The 25006-nt window shown below is 38.6% G+C and overlaps 1 protein-coding gene across 3 annotated transcripts in view; it reads left to right on the top strand.

The window, feature by feature from the left end:
• The first annotated feature begins 6 nt into the window (after positions 1 to 6).
• The window catches only part of kcnq4 (potassium voltage-gated channel subfamily Q member 4), a 44794-nt gene continuing 19794 nt past the window's right edge, over positions 7 to 25006 (top strand). For all 3 annotated transcript variants that reach the window (XM_077589925.1, XM_077589926.1, XM_077589927.1), the window contains exons 1-3: positions 7 to 155; positions 5402 to 8629; positions 23666 to 23756. In XM_077589925.1, the coding sequence (XP_077446051.1) occupies positions 8328 to 8629; positions 23666 to 23756 (393 nt within the window). In that variant the 5' untranslated portion in view covers positions 7 to 155; positions 5402 to 8327. The remainder of the gene's footprint in view (positions 156 to 5401; positions 8630 to 23665; positions 23757 to 25006) is intronic.

Genomic DNA, 25006 nt, shown 5'->3' on the forward strand with positions numbered 1-25006 from the left:
TTGGTTTGTGTTCCTTTTGAGCTACTAATGCACACTTTTTGTTACAGTTTTAGGCCAGCTTGTGTGCTCAATGAGTGAGTAGTGACGCTTCAAAAAGCATCCTGTGAGTGAGTCTTCTACCACATGAGCTGGTACACAACAGAGTTCAACATACAGTAAGACCCAGTTTCTTATAATCCAGCAAAAATGCTGAGATTTAACACTTTAATGTAAACTCCACTGCTTTTCAAACCATAAAAAGAAGTTTCTAGATAAAGGCTAAAAAAAATCCAAGTATAGATGGTGATATTGCATCAATTAGGATTCAAATTCAGCACAGTTACCAGGTAAGTGATCAAGAATAGGAGGTGAAACGGCTTGTCAGTTGCTTTTTGGGGAGACATGCCATGTCAGAATAATGTATTAATTAATGGGTAAACAAAATTACGATGACGCTAACGATAACCTAATAATTCATTTAACCTGGGAGGGCTCGCAGTGAATGCAAATCTTTCAATGTGCAAATCTAGCTCAGTCAATGGTTAATCCTCAAGCAATCTTGCTTAGGAGATATGTAAGATAATAATAAAGTATGCCAATTAGTGTTTGGATTGGATAACTTTATTCATCCCGTATTCGGGAAATTTCGTTGTCACAGTAGCAAGGGGGTGAGGATGCAGATATAGGAAAGGCATTTTAGACACAAATAGATAGGTAATAAGTGGGTTAATAAATAATATATACATCCATATATATATATATATACGTGTATATATATATATATATATATATATATATATATATATATATATATATATATATATACGTATATATATATACATACACATATATAAGCACACATATAGTACATACATATAGATGTACATGCATGCATACAGTAGGTCTTAACACACTTTTTTGTTAAAGAGCCTGACAGCTGATGGGAGGTTTAATGTTTTTTATTGTTCTCATGCCTGAACATGGCTTTATTTTTAATGTTGTTAAAAACATTATACTATAAGGCACACTTAAAAGTCTTAAATTTTCTCCAAAATAGACAGGGTGCCTTATAATCCAGTGTGCTTTATATATGGAAAAAAAATTAAAATGTGTCATTCATTGAGGGTGTGCCTTATAATGCGGTGCGCCTTATAGTCGTGAAAATATGGTAATTAGACTCAAATCTAGGCAATTAACTACTCAAAATTGTGGAAGAGTTGAAAGGAGTATAGTGTATTCTTTCAATTGTCCAAGTAGGGGCAGTATTTATCAACAATACTGCGTTGTATCCTTGCACTTGAGTTATCGCTTGGCTGAGGCTTGCTTATTCTTCAACACTAGTGTTCCAGAAAAGTGGACAAGGCGTTTATTTAGTCATTGTGGTAACTAAGGTAAATTGAATCATCTTGTGTATTACAAATTTTGAATGACCATCATAAAATAAGTGCGCGTTGGAGAATTTATTAGTGTTATTGAACCAGATACAAAGTACATTCCTTCAGATTTCATTGAGGCTTATCTAAAAGATCATTTCAAATTGTCTCAGTACTGTAACGGATAATAATGCTTTATATTAGCCATAGTTTATCATTTGTGGCTCCGGCATCAACATGAGAAAAAGTTTCGTTTTTTGTGCAAAATGAAGGTTATAGAATTATCAAATGAATAATTATTTAAGCTTTCCAATGACATTTCACCTCTGGGAAAAAATGTCTTGAGATTTTGTTGTGCTAGCTTCTTGGAATTCCAAAATTAGAACAGTGACTCTAAAATGGCACTTTTATTTCTACAACCTTTCAGTTGGCCATGACAAAAAGTGTGTTAAGTAGGTTGGACAACAATCAAATCGAGCATAGAAGCCCAGGACATACTCTGGAAACATATATACTACAGTGGTACCTCGAGATACGATTGCCTATATTTGCGTAATGCTAAATCGGGCCCTTTTGCCAGACTCTCATCTTATTCCGACGCAACAATAGGAGTCACAGGTTATCCGATTGTCCCATTTAAACATGCCGCCGGAGAGGTAATTATGTCCCTACTGATACGTGGGGACAAACATGGCTATCTTGTTCCCAACTTGTGACCTAGAGAAGCTCAACGGTAGTCGGCGTGGGACCCGGCCACTAATGGGGGCTTAATGGCCCAACCATAACGCCATTAATGAGTGGAAGCTCAACGGCCAGGCTGGAAGAGGGGCGAGAATGTTGGACGGCTTAAGTCAAGCATGAGTAGGATTGTCTGCTGGTGTTTGTCTTGGCTGCCTCGAAGCGCTCACATCAGGCCTGCCTGGGCTAGTGGGGGTGATGTGGACTCCAGCCTGCCTCATTTTGGAACTTGTGACCACTTGGCAACCAACCCTTGACAAGAGTACACTTGCCCAACAATAATGATAGTTTAACACCAGAGCTCTTATTTTTCATGTGCTCAAACTTTAATATCTTCTCATTAGGCATTGAGTCATGAAATGAAAAAAATAATTGGTATTTTTATTTGATGTTCATTTCATTTTCACTTATTTCTAATATGATAAATAGAAAACAAATATTTTAGCCAGTGAGTGTATTAAAACTAAAGGTGTTTAACCTGTTGGAAAAAAAAGGTTGTTGTTAACTTCTAATTTATTGCAGTAATTAGAACACCGTATCAGTCACATGCTCTCATAAAATAATAAATCACCATTTATCACAACTTCAAATTCCAATGGAAAAAATAGAGTCAATTTTCCATCTTATTTGCTTAGTCCTTTCCAATTGCTTTTACAGTATTGTATAGTAGTTTAGCATGCCACTATGTTTAACCCCAATGCAACCTTCTTTGACTGACCTATGCATGTTTTTGTCTCGCAGTTCAGTTACGGCCACTTCATTGTGTCTTTTCCTGCCCAGCTGTGTTGTGTAGTGCTGTTACGCCACCGCAGAGTGAGGTAGCGTCGGCCAAATGTCTTAATTTAGTTGACCGGAGCGCCAAAACGAAGCCCTGGTTGGCTCCAGGTCACAAAGAACCCTTTGACGGACTGGCGCTTGAATTGAACCTCTGACTTCCAAAATGTCCTCCACCCTCAACCCTCAGCTTCCTGCTTTCACTTCTCTGGCCTTTGCGCCGCCACACCTGCATGTGCATTAGAGGCGTTTACTTGATCAATGAGAACATTAACGATCAATTGCGGATTAATAATTCATTTTTTAGATTGCGGTCAGATGGCAGGAAATAGTGAGGAATGCCCAAAATCTTTTTTACTCCAAGGTGAAATGTAATTCCTGATTTTGTAGGAGTCAATGGATGTAAATTGATTTCAATATTTCTTTCAAAATTGGTACTTTTTAGTTCATGCCACGCCAATTCTTCTCCCGTTTTTTGGTATTTCAAGTTTTGGTGACTTCTATAGTCCATTTATGGAGCAGGCCTTTTGGGTGGGCTTGAATTCAAAACTGTTTACCGCCAAGTGACAAAAGGTTATCGGGTTTGTATGTTGAATATGCTTAAGAAACAGATAGACTAAAGAAAGAACTATGAAAAGTTCAATATATATATGTGCTTATTTTTATGTATATATTGAATTGAATTGAATATACATATATATGTGTATATATATATATATATATATATATATATATATATATATATATATATATATATATGTATGTGTGTGTATATATGTATATATATGTATATGTATGTATATGTATATATATGTACATCTATATATATATATGTATATATGTACATATGTGTATACATATATATACATATATATGTATACATATATATACACATATATATATATATATATACATACATACATACATACATACATACACATATACACATACACATATACACATGTACACATGTACACATGTATACATATATATACATATAGTATAGTACCGCTGTTTGTTTTTCTCCTTTTATACTGTTTTGATTTTTGTTTCTGTAATGACTTTTTAAGATTGTTTTATTCATTCATTCATTTTCTGAACCGCTTTATCCTCTCTAGGGCCAGGGGTGCTGGAGCCTATCCCAGCTGACTTCGGGCCAGAGGCAGGGGACACTCTGAACCGGTGGCAGCCAAACGCAGGGTACACGGAGAAAAACAACCATTCATTCACACTCATATATAGGGGGAATTTAGAGTGTCCAATCAGCCTATCATGCATGTTTTTTTTGGAATGTGGGAGGAAACCAGAATACCTGGAGGAAACCCACGCAGGCATTCAAACTCCACACAGGTGGACTGACCTGGATTTGAACACATGACCCCAGAACTGTGAGGCTGCCAATACTGGGCTGTATCAACAATCGGGGCTTCCACCTTCACCTCCATCTGAGGTTTTCCAGACATGCTGTGGAACGGTGATAAAATGAGGGCAACTACGAGGCCGAGGAGGCCATTAAGCGGCGGAAAATAAACGGTCGGTGCGAGTGGAGGCGGGGCCGAGGTTCTTCTGTAATGTGCACATTTGCTGACAGGACTAGTTCCAAGTCCCCTTAGACCCTCTTCCGACTTGCTCTCCCTGAGTGGCTCCCAGGCTGGAGTGGGAAAAACAACAGAGCGAGCGGGAGAGAGAGAGAGAGAGGGTGTTCACCACCAACCAACCAACCGACCGTACAACGTACCCCCCCCCACCCCCCCCCCGCCCCTGCCACTTTGCGTGTTCCACCACCGGGTGATCCCTGACTGTTATTCCACCCCGGTACGAGACGTTGTTGATGAGCTGGATTAAAAGCTCACCCTCTCTTGACCGATCTCGTTACAGCGCGGGAGTTTACAGTCCGAGCCCACTCAGCTGTCTGGGGTTGTCAGGGAGCCGCCCCCTAACCCCGGCCGGGCCCCCTGGGGCAAAGGGCCGGTGGTGAGCGAGGGAGGAGGAGTTAGGGTTTTGAAGCCGCTTTGATGCGATTCCGTCCATCCACACGCCACCTCTTGTGGGCCAGTTTGCGTTTGGAGGAAACAGAGGAAGATTTGTATAGTGCAGGGCTGTCAGACTCGGCTTGGTTCACGGGCCGCGTTAACGTCAACTCCATTTCATGTGGGCCGGACCATTTTAGATATGATATTTAGATTTTTTTTTTTTTATAAATGGATTGAAACCCCTGAATATTCAGTTTTTTATAGATCTAAAACAAGGTTTATTTTAGCTTTTTAAAAATATATTTTTAGATTTTACAAAATGATTTTTGAACTAAAAACACAGAAAAAAATGATTAAAAAATTACAATTATTGATTTAAAAAGGGGTAAATCAGGAAATTTAATATACATCTATACTCTTCATTTTAATTTGATCCTATAAAAAATTTAAAAAGTTAGTTTGACTATACCACCTGCTGCGGTGCTTGTTTCGCATGGCTTTTGTGCGGGTTGTGTAGGTTTGATCTCCACTCAGCGAATAGTTGTCTATCTTTGTGTGTCCTAGGACTGACTGGCGACCAGTTTAAGGTGTTTTAAGCCATTTGCCCGAATTCAGCAGGGGTAGGCTCCGGCACCCTCGACCCTGACAAGGATAAGTAGTGAAGAAAACAAAATGAATGGAGAATGAATGAAAATACTTCGAATTTTCATCACAGGTCAGACAACTTTTTCTGAGTTTTCAACTATTAACCTGCAAAAAAATCCAAACTTTTATTGTTTTAGCTTCTGAGAGATTAACCCTGTCAAACTTTGAGAAGATTATAAATGTGGATTTGTGAATTCCTACCGCATTCCCGCACGTCAGGCCAACCGTGTTGCATGAATAGAAGCAAAGCTGTTGGTAACAGTGTAAGACACAAAAAAACATAACTTTTTTTATTGCGTAAATGAGCAGCATGGCCTTTGTTTGATGTCACCTTTTGGTGGTCAAATGACAGACAACGTGAGGCGGTATGGGGGCGGTTGAGCAAGACAATGCATTCCCGAGAGTTGCACTTGACACGTGACCTCGGCAGTATACAGTCTGACAAAGCTGTTGTTCTACTCCGTGTAGCCCCCACCAACACCCCCACAGCACCTGTTTCTGTCCCCGTCACGCCCCCCCCCCCCCCCCCCCCCAACCCCTTCCTCCCACGCCGCCTCCAGTAGCTTCTATCGGAGCAAAGGTGAAGGCAAAAATCTTCAGATTAGAAAAGTAGTTCCATACAACCCTTCACATATCATAAAGTGTATTAGATAAACCACTCAACTAATAAATGATAACCTAATCTAATAATAGTAAATGACTACCCCAGGAGTTTTTTTTTTTCTGCCCCCGAGACCACTTTCAGTTGAGAACCTGAAAATTGGTCGACATGGTTTTCAGGAGTCGTCACACAAATAAATCTCTAGAGAAAACGTTCAAAAAGATACAGGAAGTTTGCCATTTTGGTTTGAAGCTAAAAATTTGGCTTTGTTGCCCTCCCTAGAGGATGTTTTAAAAAAATCCAGCCCCCAAAGCCTGTTTCACTTAGCGATATGAAATTTGGCAGGCATGTCTGCTGCGGGTAGATCCACCAAAAAAAAGCCTCAAAAAGCTCATGCCAGAAACACACACTTAAATTGCTTTAAAAAAAATGGAGGCCAGTTTCTCGTGGAAAAACGATATTTGGAAAATATTTCTATCGCAAATCGACCCGCAAAAAATTCACACTATACTCTAAAACACAAGAAGTCTTTTTTTCTGAGGAAACATGTGAGTTTAGTAAATGAATACTAAATAAGTTGGTTAATTTGGGGAACTTTGTATAATAAACTTGGTAAAAGGATTTCTTGAAAAATGATGTGGGATGGCTGCCATTTTGGTTTTGGAGCAAAGAATAGTTGGATGAGTTGGGATGTTTCCAGGGGTCCTTTTAAAGAAATGTCCTATCTCCAGCGTCTCTCGAATAGCCATGGGGGGTTGTTCCTGTTCCCCTTTGACATTCATGATGAAGCTGTTACACACAAACAGACACAAGGCATGCAAGAGTCACATGTTCATTGTTTAAAGCCAATGACAACACCTTTAACATGTCCATCCTAGTGCAAAACATCTTCTTTAACAAATTGAAAAAACACAGAATTTTATTTTTCAGATGTGTAATTGTAAATTAGAGCCAGCATTTCTTCAAAGTGGCAGCTTGACATGAGCCCAGTCATTTTATCGCGCCCTACTTTGCGTTTTTATTCTTATTACGGCAATGTCTGGTCCACGTTAACCACGATAATCGAGGTTTTACTGTATTTGACATCCCAAAATTTATTTTTGGGGGGGTTTGGACATTATTTTTGCCATTATCAGATGTCTAAGAAATCAATTTGGATAAATATGTACTGTACTTTGAGTAGCTGTCTTCTATACAAATGTGCTTTATACTAGTTGTTGCCAAAGCATATTACCATTACATATACAACTCGTACGGTGTTTGTAAGGTTTTTTGGGGGTTTGTAAGGGGAATCAATAATCATTTATAAGGGCAGTTATCGGCAGAGGTTAACAGGTATGTATGAGTGTAAGCGTGAATGGTTCAGGGTGTTCCCTGCTTTGTCCTCGAAGTCCGCTGGGGGTAGGCTCCAGCACCCCCACGAGCCTTGTGATGATAAACGGTTCATAACATGAATGAATGAATATTCAATGAAATAAAATACATGGGAGACAAAAAAAATGGTCAAATTCTATATTTGAGATGTAATTCTATCAAGCCAGGAATGTAACATGTATATTTCCAGGACAGTTTTGACTTTTATTGATTAATTTATTACAGATTACCCTAACTCAGTCATTCATTTTACCACCCTACTTCCCCTCAACTTTTTTTTGTGCCATCCATACCTGGGGGTAGGCTCCAGCACCCCCATGACCCTTGTGATGATAAGCGGTTCATAACATGAATGAATGAATATTCAATGAAATAAAATACATGGGAGACAAAAAAAATGGTCAAATTCTATATTTGAGATGTAATTCCAGCCAGGAATGTAACATGTATATTTCCAGGACAGTTTTGACTTTTATTGATTAATTTATTACAGATTACCCTAACTCAGTCATTCATTTTACCACCCTACTTCCCCTCAACTTTTTTTTGTGCCATCCATACCTGCAAACGAAATTGGACTCGCGCGCACCATACGCGTGCACGGACGGACTCTCCCTCCCTCCCTCCACCTGGTTCGGACGCTCCCCCACCCGCTCAAAGTGGACTAGGAGCGCGCACCAGCAGCTCCAAAACAGCCCGGCAAGCCCAGCAAGCAAGCGCGATGAAGTCTGCGGATCACTTCACGCGTGTCCGGATGCTTCCCATAGCGACCGTAACTTGACTTAAGTAGTTGAAATTAACTCCACGTGTGTTCTTGTCTTTTGTTTCTCGGCCGAGGAGTTTTCCCCACATGGAGCCAAACTTGGTTTGATGTTGGGAAGCCCGTCGAACAACGGCGGCGTCCGAAGGCTGGCGCCGCCGGCCGCGGAGGACGAGCGGCGGGAAGAGTTCGTGGCGCTCACCGCTGTGCACACGGAACGCAGCGAGCCGACCACCCCCGAGCGTGGCTTGCCCTTGCACCGCACCGGACTTCTGGGTACGCCCTTACCCGGACCTCCGGGCCCCAGGGCCGGCGCGTCCCAGACCAGCAAGCGCTTCCGAAAGCTGCAAAACTACCTGTACAACATCCTAGAACGGCCCAGGGGATGGGCGTTCATATACCACGTCTTCATGTGAGTTACATTTTCAAACTTTTTTTTGTTTCTTTTTGGACAAAATAGGCAAAAATGTTTAATCACGTGTCGCCGGAACAGCTGGATGATGTATCTTCCAATTACGCAAACAGCATCAGCCGTGCTTCATCTCCACGGGACTTCTAGACACAGTGCAATTCCCATTTAATGAAAACACGTAGGGGGAATAATGATATTAAAATGAATCTATGTCGATTAAAAGATAGGCAAAAATCTCAATTAACAACACTAAGTAATACATCACATTCTATCATAAACAATGAAAATTGAGGATGTTACGGATCGTTATTGGTTTTTGAGATCTGAAAAGTAGTAGTAACACAAGTCTCAAACTAGATGTACTTTTTGGTCTTTTTACTGCAGTATTTTGAGAAATGGTTCAGCTATTTTGCAAAGGTTTGATTATGTGTTAGTTAGTTTGTTGCATCAATTGTCATGTTGGTTGTGTAAAAAGAAATTTGATAAGTTGAAAAGATTTAATTCAGATTTTCTTAATTGTTTGTATTAGGGATGTCCCCCGATCTGATCGGAAATCGAACCCGATCACGTCATTTTCAGAGAATCGGGTAAAAAAAAGATGATGGGGTTTAAATGTATTAATTGACATGTTTTGTTTAGTATTTACTCATTAGCTGTCATTGATGATGAGAGACAACAGTCACTCACCATTAATGGCAGTGAAACTTTTGATGGCAGTTACTGAGGTAAAATAACAAGTAAGAAAATAATCCATATGCATAATGAAAAAAAATATACACCACGTTTTATCATATTTCTACATTTACACTACAGAAACAAACCCGGCAGAAAATACAATGGCAGTGAAACTTTCGATGGCAGTTACTGAGGAAGATAACAAGAAAATAATCCACATGTATAATGGAGAAAAATAAAAATAATATATATATATATACACCACGTTTTATTATATTTCTAAATTTACACTATATAAACAAACCCAGCAGAAAATTCAAGAGATAATGTCCATTGACAGTAAAAAAAAAATCACGAAATCTCAACTAAAATAGCTCAACCCAATTGAATAACCCAACTTTATTCGCTGTAGTTTATTTATGGGAAATACATTGTTTAAACCATTTGCTTACAACCTTATCTTGGTGCTAAGCACCTGATTGGTAAAAAAAAGAATGGTGCTTGTTTTTTGTTGATGATTTTAGATGATGATTATGTTGCATATGTTGCAATAACTTTGTTCAAATTTGGTAGGGGGGTGTATTTACTTTCAACAACTATAAGTGATTAGCTTGTTAATCAACTATTTTAACAATCACGTCAACATTTCAAAATTTTTACATTTAACCTGTGGAATTTCAAACATTTAACAGTAGATATTCTCAGATTTCAATTGTTTTTGAGTTTTCAAATTTGCATTAATGCTAGTGATCAGTACCCGATAGAGCTTATTTTTGGAGTATCGCACAACATTGGATTTTGTCACAATATTGGATTTGATCCAGTCGTCATGTGTTTTCAGTAGCAGGCTTGCGTGGGTTTTCTCCGAGTACTCTGGTTTACTCCTACCTCCCGAAAGTACACATGGTAGGCTGTTTGAACACTCTAAATTGCCCGTAGGTATGAGTGAGTGTGAATATCTTGTCTGTCTCCTTGTGCCCTTCGATTGGGTGGCCACTAAATCGCCACCGTTAGTTGGGATACACTCCAGCACCCCTTACGACCCTTGTGAGGACAAGTGGTATGGAAAATGAATAATTGAATGATTTGTCATTCACTGGATACATTATTTTTTGGTATTATTTCAACTGGTCTAAAAAAATATGTGCCACCTGATGGTCTAGAGCAGGGGTCGGGAACCTTTTTGAAAGAGAGAGCCATAAACAATTCCCATTTTCAAATGTTATTAATTGAGAGCCATACCCACAATTTAAAAGTCCAAATACATGAAAATGTGCAATTTTTTTTTTGTCATTTTCCCACTTTTAAAGTACAAAAAGTCTCTGAATTCTTTTGAAAACATTGTTACGCTGTTGCTAATCAATGAATATCAATGAGTATCAATGAGTATCAATGAGAGAATGAATGCAGAAGACTCAAATCAATGCCACAGTTCCGATGTGACGTTCCTATTGGTCCTTTCTGGACTTGGCTCCCTCACCAGCAGTTTCCATATTTTAGCTCAGAGCCATATGCACCCATCAAAAGAGCCACATTTGGCTCCCGAGCCATAGGTTCCCTACCCCGGGTCTAGAGGTTCACTCACCTGACTTCGGTGTGGGCAGGCGCGGGCTCAATTCCCGCTGGTGGCGATTTGATTGTGAGTGCGCATGGCTGTTTGTCGCTCAGTGTGCCCAATGACTGACTGGCGACCATTCTAGGGTGTAGTCTGCCTTTGGGCTAGGATAGGCTCCAAAAACCCTTACAAGGATGCGTGCCATCATGGAAGATTTGGGCATCCGACCGGTAACGTATCGCTATTGGGAAAAGATATCTTGGAGAAAAAAATCAGCATTGGGACATCCCTAGGGAATTCCATATGCGCCATGTATGCAAAGCAACACTTTGTCTACAGTGTCAAAATAAGGACAGTAGTCAGTGGGTCAATTCATGAGGTTGCTTGAGAGTCCCATTTTTATTGTCCTTGTCAAAAAAAGAATGCCGTGTCAGCGTGCCAGCCCAATCCCGGATAAAGTCAAAGTTCACTGGTCGCTTATTTATAAAACATGTCAGCATCGGTTTGTCTTTGCAACAGTTGTCCTACGACGGCAGGCAGGTCGGTCGGCACATGCCACGGACCCGCCGGCCGGTCGTATGCCGACACTCCCCTGGACCGCTTGGCGCGTTTTTGTGCCTGCAGCTGCCTCGAAACCCATGCGTTTATTTCCTTGGGAAATCCCAGACTTTGTTCGGCGAGCAGAACAACTCGCCGTGTTCCTACCCGACGAGCTCAAGTTTCACATGCCAAGCGCATCTTGTGATTCCAGTCATGTTGTGTCGGGTATGGCAAACACGTGGTGGTTTATGGTGGGGTGGCATGGGGGCTCATTCATTCATGACAAAGCCTCTTTAAGGTCACTTTGATCTACGCTAATGGAAGTGAGCCGCATGCTAACTTGGAGAAGCGGGGTGCTAATTTCCCTATGATCCTTTGATTAGTTATAGAAAGACATGGTTAACAGTGATCATGTCATTGCCGGGAATTCACGTGCTGGACTCGGCTTGGTCGCTGTCACCTAAGTAAGTGGCAGCGGTTCCAAATTCCTGATAGTTTTATCTGTATTTTTTTTTTTTTAAAAACAATATCTGATTTTTTTTTTTTAATAACTAAAAACTTTAAAGGCATCGTGCTGAATGAAATTAAAGCATTGCATTTTTAGATCATTTGTTGAAGGCGTGAATATAAACTGTATTTCTGAAGTTCAGAATTTTTATTGGTTAAGCTATGATTTTTCTTTTTTTTTTTTTGTATTTCATTTTCCAACTTTAGAGGCGAATTATTGGCGATAAACTTACCATGTCAAAAGAATCACCGGATAAGCGATAGTTATTATTATTTTCAATTTTTTTCCCCCCAACTTTAAAAGTGACTTGGTAAAACAAAAAAACATTATTTCGTGGCATTGAAAATTAGTAATTGAAATCATTTTTGCTAAAAAACTACTTCACCCTAAAACATTTTTTTTACTTATGAAAAATCTTAAAAGTGTGAAATACATATTAAGGTCAAGACAGAAATGAGTTGGCATTTCTTTTCTTAAAAACTGCTTTTTAATTTTTTTTATTCTGACTGAGTTTAAAATAAGCAAAGTGAGACAAAAAGCAAAAAATGTCATGAAATTACAATAATAACATTAATACATAGGAGGAGCTATATTTTTGGGGTGAAAACACTGCGATATTATTCAAAAAATGGGACTGGAAAACTGTTTATTTTCATTTTAATGCCTGATCAAATATAAATCTTTTGTATTTTCATTACAACAAAATGCAATGACTTCATGTTAACACAAAAAAAATCGCAGCTTGTGAGAACTGTTAAATGCCGAATAAAAATGCCCCAAATTTGGCATTTTTTTAATGCCTGAAACACTTTACAAAAACTGTTCTTTTTCCTGGCGGGATTTATTTTTCCTGAATGAATTTTAATTGAAAATCAGTTTGACCAAAATGATCTACTTTAGTATGTGCAGGACTTTGTGGAAATATTTTTATGTTTTTTTTTTAGGTTACTGCATCTTGAAAACTAAAGGTTTTGTCTGTGTTAATCTCTTGACTTGAGTGGCAGTAAAATCTGTGTGATTGTTTCAAGAGGTCACTTAAAGTTGTGATTTAGCGGCTCTTTCAAGCGTATCTGAGATTACGCACAACTTCAAGTGCATATAAAAAGTTTGCACACCCCTCTTCCAATTCTGTTTTTTTGTGATTTAAAAAAAATGGACAAAGATAAAATTTATTCTACCATTATTTATGACTAACCTGTGCAAAAATGAACAATTGAGGTACAGTGGTACCTCGAGATCCGAGCTTAATTAGTTCCGGGACTGAGCTCGTATGTCAATTTACTCGTAACTCAAATGAAAGTTTCCCATAGAAATGAACTAAAAACAAATTAATTCGTTCCAACCCTCTGAAAAAAATACCAAAAACAGGATATTGAATTAGAAAAACATTTGTATTTGTTCTAATTTACCATCTATTAACAAAGTAACAAATAACTAGTGGTTTAATAGTACAAAAAAATGTTTAATATTCCTAAAATTAGACAGATTTCGCGGAGGGGAGAGAGAGAGGGACAGGGGGGGGGGCTTTTTGCATGGCAATGCAATCGTAACATAACATAAACAAATTTAAATGAACTTGGATTACGATGCATACATTCACCATCTATTAACAAAGTAACAGCCTCTCGCGTCCGCTGTATGCTCGTATATCAAAATTTGTCTCGTATTTCAAGATAAATATTTGCCCGAAATATTACTCGTATCTCAAATTGCTCGTATGTCGGGGCACTCGTATATCGAGGTACCACTGTATCTGATTAACCCCCAGTAATGTTCAGGTGTTCAAGTAGGCTTTTGTTTTAGCTTTTGGACGTTAAAGCCACACTATCAGCGGAGAATGCTTTGAAACAGGGGGGTGTAGACTTTAATATTTACTGTATCAAGTGGAAAAAGAAGTTTCTGAGGGATAGTTTTGCAGCGTTTCTTTTCACCTTTGATCTCCTGACCCAGGGCCGATGACATGCCCCATCTTAGCCCCCCCTTTCACCTCTCCCTGGGGTCCCGGCAGGGTTTTTGCCAGGCCGCGAGACTCCAGGCTAAATCGGTCTTGGCGGTGGCAAAAAAAATAAAAAGTCTTTGGGAATCCAGTAATAGTCATTCCGGCCGGCGCTCGTCCGTATGGACGAGAAGCCAGAGAGCGGTCGTGTTGTGATTGATGAGTGATTGATTGATGGGTAGAAATAGAGCGCATATGAATTATAGATTGAGGAGAGATGTGCAAGCCAATTATTATTAATGGGGACTTTGTACCCTTGTGCTGTGTTAATATGGACCAAGGTTTGCCTCTAGTTCACAGCGTCTTCAGCCATCTCCACTGTCCTAATAATGGAAAAAGTTCACTTAAAATTTGTTAAATGTTTTAAAAAAAGGATGTTTAAAAAAAAGAATAAGATGTGAAAGGAATAAATACATAAAAAATTAAATTACAAAAATATATATATATTGACTCAAAATACTATATTACAATATATATATATATATATATAGACTCAAAATACTATATGTATGATATAAATAAAAATATATAATTATAAGTTACAATTTCAATATTTAAGGAAAAATATGAGCAAAGTAATATATTTCACAATATCAATTATTGGGTATTACATTAAAATTAAATGAAATTACAAAGACAAAGCAAAGTTACTTTTTCTTAACATTAACACTACATTATTAATAATTACATCCAAAATGTGACTTCTAGAGTTCCCATCAAAATCCCATTAAAGGCCCAATAAAAAATTAAATAAATAAAATTAGGAATGAATATATACACAACACATCACATTGAACATGATTGTTAACGTTAAAATAATGACAAATTAAATAAAATAATACCTTGTGATGTCATGCCCTGAACAGAATATGCTGGTATAAAATGTTTATATTTTTCCATTTTCTATGTGTTTAAAAACATCGCATGTTTTAATGTTTGGTTTGATTTGAAGTACTTTTCAAAGATTTCCACCGTATCTCAGTCGTTACAATTTGCTCTTTTAATGCTTTTATTGGTCATCATTACACTTTCCCATTGTATTAGTTGAAGTCAAATCCTGCATGGTACCTACTGACATAGTTAAAATCTCTTTTTACTTTAGTTTTATCAAATAACTTGTGGGTTTGTAAGCCATCTTGAGTTTGAGTCTTTGGCTTAGTGCAGGAAAACATCCCCTGTCACCTTTTATGGCCCAGACTCCCTCGAACTACTGTATGTGTCTGTGGGGGTGTGTTTAGGAAAGCTTGAGCCTAAAGTCATAGTATTTATAGATGTACTGGTGAGATACCCTTAACAGAACCGTGGCCCCACCGTGCACGGTTGCTGGTCTGTGGTGGGCTAACGGGTAACGGGGGCTTCATGCAGGTCTTCCCTTTTTGCCCGAGAATGCAGAAAAACATGATTGAATACATCTGAATTGCATGATTAAGTTAAACATTGGTGTTCTGTTTTACAAAAAAAAAATGATACTATGGCTCATAGTGGGGGAACTGGGTTCCGTTTCAACCACGGTCGTCATATCGATTTCTCCTTTCGGGGGCAAAAGTGGCTGACGGAGACCTTAAACCTCCTCCAAGGCAGATGATATATGAGGGTGCTGACACCCACATTATGTGTAGTCATGTGGATTTATGTAACAGTTGTGTCGGTCAAGGCAAGACAGAAATACCGTAGCATCATCTTTATGGACTGCTGTATTGGTTTGTCTTTGCAGTTCACTTTTGACAATACAATTCAATTGCACTAGCGTATGTATTGGTATGTATACATCACCAAATTATTTATTGATTCTGCCATGATTTGATTCAAGGGCCTTTGATAGATTTAATTCAATATCATATACTAGGGATGTGCCCGAGCCGAACACGGGACCAAAAACGAGGCCCAATTCGGTCATTTTTAGGATTGGAATCGCACGAAAAAGATTGTTTTAAGATGTATTTTCAAATGTTGAGGGCAACAAAATACCGTATTTTCCGCACTAGAAGGCGCAACTAAAAATACAGTGTGCCTTATATCTGGATCAATATGGGGTAATCATTGTATGAAATTCCCTTACTTGCCAACGAGAAATAGTCTTTAAAGAACGATCGCGGGAGCTTCTTTCCTTAGAAAGAATAACAGGAAATACAATAGTTGAGCTTACCCACGTATTGATTGTGGCTAATGAAGTTTTATTCTGAGAAAGGTTACCATTGCCTATGGGTGTTGTGTGCACGAGTGTACTTCATTACCCAGAAAGCCCTCTTTTTGCATGCGCGTGGCGCGTTTCCTGGTCTTAGGAGAAACTCGTCTGTATTAATCGTTCCGTGCTCGTAAGTATTGTTATACACGAAAGATATGCAAAAAAGGTGGTCGCATCACGAAATTTTGACCGCATAACGGGCGAATTATTCGATCGAAATTTCCGCCGTAAGACGAGAATTTTGTATGACGAGTGGTCATATGACGAGGTACCACTGTATTTCAAATTTCATAATTGCCCCCACACGCTATGAACCAGTAGTATCCTTCATGTAAATTTGAAGTCAGTTACGTTAGGATAATTCCACTGTCAATGCTGTGGTATACTTGGATCATGCCCGACTGATGTAGCTGATGGAGGAGGGCCCTAGCCCATAAATTTAGACATGTTTAGTACACTTGGGCTTTGGCGGAGGTCTTTATTCTACTGCTAGTTGACTGTATGACACTCGACTGTCTTGGTTGTTGTTTTTACTCCTCTGCAAGCAGGAAGATACAAAACCACAGCCGCGTGTAAACGTTCGCATGATTTGACATTGTGGTGAAAAGCGTGCCGCTCTTTATTTCCGTGTCAGCATGTTTGCTACAAACGCGCCCACTCGAGCGCCTCCATTTGAGCATTTTTTTCCCGTAAGTGTCCATCAAGAGTCGGCGTCCATCTTTTAGAGACTGTTTCTGGTCCCGCCAAGGCCTCGGTCCAGGCGCCTCGGCCGCCGCTTAGCGCCCACGTGCTTAAGTGTTGTTGAGATGGTCTTAATTTATGGCAGCGCTCACTGTAAACACGCCAGGAAACGGCACCATGGTGACCGGGCTCAAACACAATCACAATGCGCCGGGACGGTATTTATAAGGTCTGCGTCGTCCGTGTCTGTGTGTGAGAGTGACCGTGAGGGTGTCAGTGTGTCCCTGTGTATGTGTTTGAATGACAGTGTGAATTTCTTTGTGTGAGTGACAGTCTTTGAGGGTGTCCATCGCCCTGTGTTTGAATGATATCGTGTGCGCCAGTGTGTCTCCGTCCACATCGGCATATGCTCATCAACACAACGTGCTGGCTTTCGTGCGTGCATGCGTTTCTTCGCAAAAAGTGTCGATTGAGAATGTTAACGAGCAGCCGTGTAATCACACGCTGGAAAAAGCACGATTTCCGCAATTAGCTAATCAGCATCCATTTCTTAATTGCTTCCTCACACTGTTTTTTTTAATGCAATTTGATTTTAATTCATTCATTCATACCTGTCAGTCAACCTTTGCCGATAACTGCCCTTATAAATGATTATGATTCCCCTTACAAACCCCCCAAAAACCTTCCAAACACCGTACGACGAAATGAGAAAAATTATGCTGTCAAAAGTAGTTGGGGGGGGGGGGGGGGGGGAACTGACCAAAAAAATACCCATCAAATACTTTCCTTCTTTTGCAATAATAATAAATACCAAAATATCAAATTAAGTAGCATCCCCCGCGACCCTTGTGAGGATAAATTGGTTCGGAAAATGAATGAATTATCTAACGATTATAGATTTTAAAAAGGCACCGTCTGTCCACATGAACGCAAACATAATAATAAAATGCTATAAAAAAGTATTGCTACTAGTTCCATTATATACATAGTACAAGCAACTTTAGCTCTGACGCAAGCATCATTTTGAAGCTGCCTTCACTGCAAAGTGGACCAAAAACAATGAAAATGTTCAGGTTAGGAATTCATCAAGAAACGTGTAAGAGCTAAAGACCTTCTTCCTGTGTCATACTAGTTTACCGCAGTGATGTAAAAAAAAAAAAATGCATAGTCGGAACACATTGCATTCACACATTGCACACATGAGCCTAGCTAGAGTGCATCACGTTGCAAGAAACGGATGTTGCACACGTTCTCTCTGTTTCATCAACTTCAATTTATGCTAATGTTAGCCCAGGCACAATTCTACAAATGTTTGGCGTTGTGTCCGCTGTAACCGAGCAACTGTAATGCAGCAAGTAGCCCGTTTTCCGTCTTTCACGGCCGTCTGTTTTTTTACCATGCGAGTATTTGCCATCAATAACGCACTGTGTTTGGACAATGTCACTAGGAAAGCAAAAAAAATGACACCTAGTTGCCGATTTAGGGATCTGCATCTGGATATTTTTCAACCTTATTCTCAAGGATTAGAAAAGAACAAATGTCTTACAGAAAGGTTTCTCTTCTAAGAGTAGTTTGGAGGGATTGCATTGTCTGTGTGAGGCTGAAAAGTAGAGCTGGGCAATGATTAAAATTTGAATTGTGATTGATATGATGAGAGTCTTCTGATTAAATGGGATTATTTACGTTGTCATATACTCAAACCAATGCAATAAAATGTAGGATTTACCCAATAGTCATTCCCTATACCATACATGGTAAGACTTGGTAAATGTAATGAGATGGAAAAAGGCTATTTATAACTGGGTTGCATATACTATATAGTAGCATACTACTTTTTTCGTTGGCGGCCCTGAAATTCAATTGAAGTACGTAACTACATTAGTTCATCTGTGAGCAAATTTTCCCGGCCTTAGTTGAAAACAGTTTTTTGGGCGAAATATCCAATCTGTCACTCGGCGCTTAATAACTCATAATAATTCTGTAAAATTTAAAGCACAATAAAGGCTAAGATTGTGGATCAAATATGCTAATTTTGCAAAAACTTCCAAAAAGGGGCGCCCTGTGCACCTGACAAAGAGCTACATGGGCTTGGAATGTAATGGTTTCACCCGCACACTTACTACCTGTCACGAGTACCAGCGACAAAGTTGAAAGCGCTTGCTGACATTTATCCACCGTATTGTTCGCGGCAGGAAGCCAATTAGCACAGGGGCCACCCGCTGTCGACATTTTAACCATCACGCCACCGTCATAGAACATCTGACGGTGGGAAAACAACTGCCATCTAGTACAATAGGGTCTGAGGCTGATGTTAAGACCCTTTCACAGTTTCCTTACAAGGTGGGAGACCAGACATTTATCTGTACAGTGGTACCTCTACTTATAAATGCTTCTACATGTGACATTTTCAGGTTATGAAACCTTTTAATTGGCAAATGACTGGTCCACTATACAGAAACAAGATCCAAGTTACAAAATCCTGCAAAACATCAATACATTTTCTGTATCTGTTATTTTATTTTGAAAATGTCGCAGTAGCGTTGCGTCCTGGTTGACAATCTCCCTACACTCTGCTGGCCTCCCAGTTTCTGTCTCACAACTCTATATGTGATCAATCGGGACAATTGGATCATTTTTAAAGGATATAGTTGGTAGTTTTTTTTTTTTTTGAGGACTTGGAAACGAAATTGAGAATTTACACAAAATACTGCTCTATTTACAAAAAATCTAAGTCACGAAACATGTTCTGGAACCAATTAATTTCGTAAGTAGAGGTAGCACCGTATTTACATTTTGAGCAAAATATCAGCTAACATTAGCGCCTAACTTTACACGCAGATGTCCTGCAGAAAGAAAATCTGGACCTAGCTATGCTAAAGGTACACTAAAGAGGCCTTTTCGCAGTCGCAATTCTGTTTCATTTACGTTTCCAATTAGTACTTTCAAAAGCATTCAAATTGAAAGTCAAATTGTCGTCCTGTCGTGATTCAAAGTGCCAATGTTGCACCTTCTTGTCCAAATAAATAATTGATGAGCTGCAAAAGGAAGCTTGCGACATTCCGAGGAAAACAAATACTTTTTTTATTTTTATTTTTTTAGTCACGTCAGCTAACAAACAACACCCGTCTTTAGACCCCCTCCTACCTCCTACTACTTCCTTTCTGGCTTCCTGGGAGGGGGGGGGGGGACGCCAGCACTTGAGCTTTTGAATTGTTTAGTCAGCAATTTTAGACAAAAAGCACTTAACGTCTCATATTTTTTTTTGTAGGTGTTGGTATTTTTCCCCTCTTTGTTTTTCCTGTTTTGATAAGTCACCTATATTAGGATATTCTAAACTAGGTGACTCAGTTGGTTGCACTGTTGTTATTTGCGGCAGTGTGTTTGTGTCTTTTAGTGATAGATGTGTTCAATCGTTGTCTGCTTCCTGCCAGCATCGCTCATCCTCACAGGAGATCGTTTCATACAGATATCTTGCATCAAAAGATAAGCCATGAAACTGAATATTTAGATCATATCGTGCGGTTACTGTGCTAACCATATCCATAGGTGATGGGTTACCACATAATTGCTTACACCTGCCTATGGCACGCATTTTTTGTTTATATATATGATTGGTAGATACAAAGAAATTCCGGTAGATTAGAAAAACCCAACATTTTTGCTGCTTAATTTTGAAAAATGGTACAGACGCTACGAACATGTCTGCAAATTGCGTTTAAGTCGAAAAATGTTCGTAAGTCCAATTTTGTATTTTTTTCCATGTAGTGCTTCTTGCCGCCGCTAATACCGACGCCTGGCGCTGTGAGGGCTCAGCTCACCCAGCATCTACCTTCTTCTGTCCAATTCGTTGCAATGCGGAAGTGCGTGAACGTATCTCCAGTGCGCAAAGAACCTTTTTCATTTGTATCATTAAATATCTCGTGCATCCATTATTGAATATGGTTGGTAAAAAGTAAAAGGCTTCTATTGAGGGAGGTACAAGAAAGAGGCAAGCCATTTCATTTGAAACGAGTGGCAATAATAACGAAGCTTGATGCGTGCGAGAGTGGTGAGCGTTTCACGGGCATACAACTTGAATGGTTCGACCGTCAGTACCATTTATAAACAGAAAGATCGAGCAGCAGGACCCAAATATTGAACGTTGCACAAAGTTTGCAAATAAATTGAATGATGCCATACAGTGCTACCGCATCATTTATGATGAAAAAAAGAAGAAAACTGTGCAATCGTCGTTAGATCGCTTCTTTCGGCCATTTTCTAATACATAAATCTCTCTCTCTCTCTCTATACAGTACTGTACATATTCTCTCCATTTTATTAAATGTTTTTTTCAGTACAAACCAATGTGTGTTACTTATACAAGCCTTAAACATACAAATGCACTTATATAAACCTTCAATATACTTATATAGGCCTTAAACATAAATTATAATACAAAATATAGCACTGAATCAACTTACAAACAAATTCAACTTATGAACAATCGCTCGGAACCTAACTCGTTCGTAAGTAGGGGAGCGTCTGTATTCCCGTTTCTATGGCAACGAGTACTATTCAATCAAAATGTAGCCGTCAATAACTTGAAAACTTCAGCCCATAATTCTGAAATACACATCTCTCTACATAAGTCTGCCAAATTTGAGAAGAACATATTGAAGCATTTGCAAGTCAAAGCAAAATTTGTAACCAAACGTACAAAAAAGTAGAAATGTAACCACACACAATATAATACATTTCAAGGTAAATTGTTGTATTGTGGATATCGCCCACATGTTATTTTTTGTGCTTTTGATAAATTGCCCATCAAAATAATTGAAATTGAATGGTGATATTGTCATTGTCATCATTCTTAGTGTAGCCCTTAATGTGAGTTTTTCCAAAATTGGTTCAAATGAATTTTAACAGGGGAATCAAAATGAAGTGTAAGTGGTAAAACTTTGTGTTCCCATTCATTCAAGTAAACGGCACCATTTCCCGCAGTGTTAAACGGGAACTCGTTATTTGAAGCCCCTTTCAGGCGGACTCACCACGTAATTAAAAGCCTTAACAAAAGAGCCATTATTTGTAAGATTGCGGCAACCTGTTTAAACTTTATACCTTCATTCCGGAATTCCCTTGCTTGACCCTACCCTCCCATCCCGCCTATTTACATGCCTACTCTCTCTCTCTTTTTTTTTTGCCGTTCATCATTCACAAATGATTGAATCAAAATGGCATGTGGGCGCAGTGCCCGTTAATGTCTTGTTATCTCACATGGGGTTTTTCACGGGGTAACGTGAGAGCCGCTTATAGATGCTGACGGCAAAATGGCGGTAAAAGCTCCCCTCGCCCTCCCTTTTTGTCCATTAAGCAATCAGGTAGTCAAATTGCGTTTGCCAAACCTTATTGTGGGAACTCATAGCATCACTTTCTCTTCAAAAGGCAATAATGTAATAAGAAATACAGCATATTTACAGTACATAAAATGTACATACATTGTCAAGTGAAATTCTCTAGACACCAAAACAATAAGGCATGTGATGAGGAAAATATAGTTTATTAATTATTTTTTTAAAGATGAATATAAAATATATTTATGTAAAAAATATTGTATTACATGTTGATTCAAAACCAAATGTTTAATAGAAATATTAAATCAAACGCTGGAAAAATAGGGTGAAATAATATGAATGCAATTGTAAATACTAACAGAGTGCACAAATATTGAAATAAAATATTGAAGAAAAATCAACTAAAATCAAGCTGGTATAAACCTAAATGTTGCAATGATTACACACCTTCACAAATACAAATCTAAAAAAATATATAAAAGTCATACAAAAAGTTGTAAATACGCCTATATTTTAACCCAAAAATATCATATACACATTACACAATATGGAACACTTTTAAACGACATCAATTCAAATATAATACAATACTAATTGTGGTTGTATGGATGAAAAAGTTTACCTAAAAAAACATATGCTTATGTATATGCTTATGTATATGCTTATGTATATGCTTATGTATATGATTATGTATATGCTTATGTATATGCTTATGTATATGCTTATGTATATGCTTATGCATATGCTTATGTATATGCATATGCTTATGCATATGTATATGCATATGTATATGTATATGCATATGTATATGCATATACATATACATATGTATATATATATATATACACAAAATTATCATGCTTAATTAATAATGAGACAAAAATATATTTTACTCAGTACATACTGTTTTATGAATAAATATTGGTAACAAAAATGTCATGTTTTAAAAAATTAAGCACATTTTTTTATTTTTGGAAATTCATTTTCCCCACTGATATTATTTTCATTTTAAATCTTATTTTAAAATACAAATAATATTTTTGTTGAATTTTTATTTATTTTTCTTGTCCTTTTCCCCTTGAGTTCAGCATTTTCCCCCTAAACACTAATATTTTTCATATAATATTTATATACTGTTTATGTAGTTTAATATATCCTGTACTGAGTTGTGTTTGGAGTCGTGCTGTGATTGATTGCATGGTGTGCTGCACTCCTACTTTTCATGTGCGCTGCTGACAGCCGGACTACGACGCAAACTTTCCACTGTGGCAAAACACAAACTTTGTTCCAGCAAACTTCATGTATCATTCTACGGACCTTGAAAAAGTGTCAGCGTGAAAAAAACCCCGAAATGTGTGTGGTGATGCTCTCAGCTGCCGGTTTTGTTGTTTACGTTAAGCGGAGCGAGCCGCCAAGCCTACGACGTAATGGAAGTACAATTTATGCGCTGTTTTCATTTGTGCCTGAAGTGGCCATTACTTCATTCAAGCACTTTTAACACGTATAAGGGACACTTTGGATTCTTAATATGATTATTTACTATTGGATTCCTGTTGTGTCTTTCAGTTTTCTGCTGGTTTTCAGCTGCTTGGTGCTGTCTGTCTTCTCCACTATCCCTGAACACCAAGGCCTCGCCAACCAGGGCCTCTTCATCCTCGTAAGATGCTCAAGCACACACAAAAATGCACAAAATACAAAAGTGGTGTTTTCAAATAATGTGTTTTAAACCTAACCCAATTAGTGTCAATCAATGCTTCTTTCTTTTTTTAAATTTTCATTTCAAGTACCGTATTTTTCGGACTATAAGTCGCAATTGAGTATATTTCGCAAGAGCCAAAAAATACACAATAAAGAGTGAAAAAATATATATTTGGGAGGACAGTAATATATTTTATCAGAAATTAAAAAACAACATAAGGTAAGTCATTAAAAAATGAAATACTTTTTTGTTAACATAAGATTTTTTTCAGATAATTATAGCCTAAATAACAACATAACGGGCTGTCGTGGACAGCGAGAGAGAAAAACACATCGCAAAATATGAAAAAACTGCAATTTATAGTCTGGGGAAAAAAATGGTCCAAACACACATTACAATTTTGAGATTTTAGATTATTTCAATGATTATTTAATGATTCTAATTGAATGGATTTACTCTGTGCATATAACACTGCTGTAGATGTTGAGCACAGTTGCAAGATTAAAAGCTTAACATTTGAGGTGGAAAGTGCTTGAAAAGCGTTTGAAGTTGACCTTAAAAATGGTGTGTAAACACGCACTCGCACACTTTAGCGTTATATTGTTCACAGAGCGCCGACTAAGCAGCGCGGGGGATTCAGGTGCTGTCAAGTGTGCAGGAAATGGCAGACACCGTCCACTAATCCTAATAGCCATCCCATAATAATCCTCCCTACCGGCCGCCATGATACGGACTCTTAATGGACGCCGGCCTGGCCTGAAGCGGCCCCGGCCTCCTCGGCTCCTCCCTTTTCGCTTTCCTCGCTTTATTCGGCGCCTTCTTCTCACGCCCGGTGAACGGCCGAGTCGATGAGCGGGCGCTTAGCCACTAAAGGAATTTACTCATGTCTTGGAAAAAGACCGTCAAAATAAGACCGTAATAGATATTAACTTCAGAGGTAATGTCAGCATTAACCTATTGCAACCTATTGAGGGTTGTTTGCTTTTGTCTTCCCTTCAAAATATTCCCAAAAATGATGCACACAAATGTCCTCACAATAGGATAACGCACGACCACTTGCCAACGAGGCGTAGTATATACTCCTCTCGTATTAGCGACCGCTCCGCCATTCGCACTGACTAACGGGAAAAAAAACACTGAAAAAAAATGCAACGCTCCGCCTAGTGCTCGTAGAGACATTACACGAGGGAGTTGCGACCAGAAAGACA

Source organism: Stigmatopora argus, chromosome 21 (assembly GCF_051989625.1).
Source record: "Stigmatopora argus isolate UIUO_Sarg chromosome 21, RoL_Sarg_1.0, whole genome shotgun sequence".
NCBI classification, from domain to species: domain Eukaryota; kingdom Metazoa; phylum Chordata; class Actinopteri; order Syngnathiformes; family Syngnathidae; genus Stigmatopora; species Stigmatopora argus.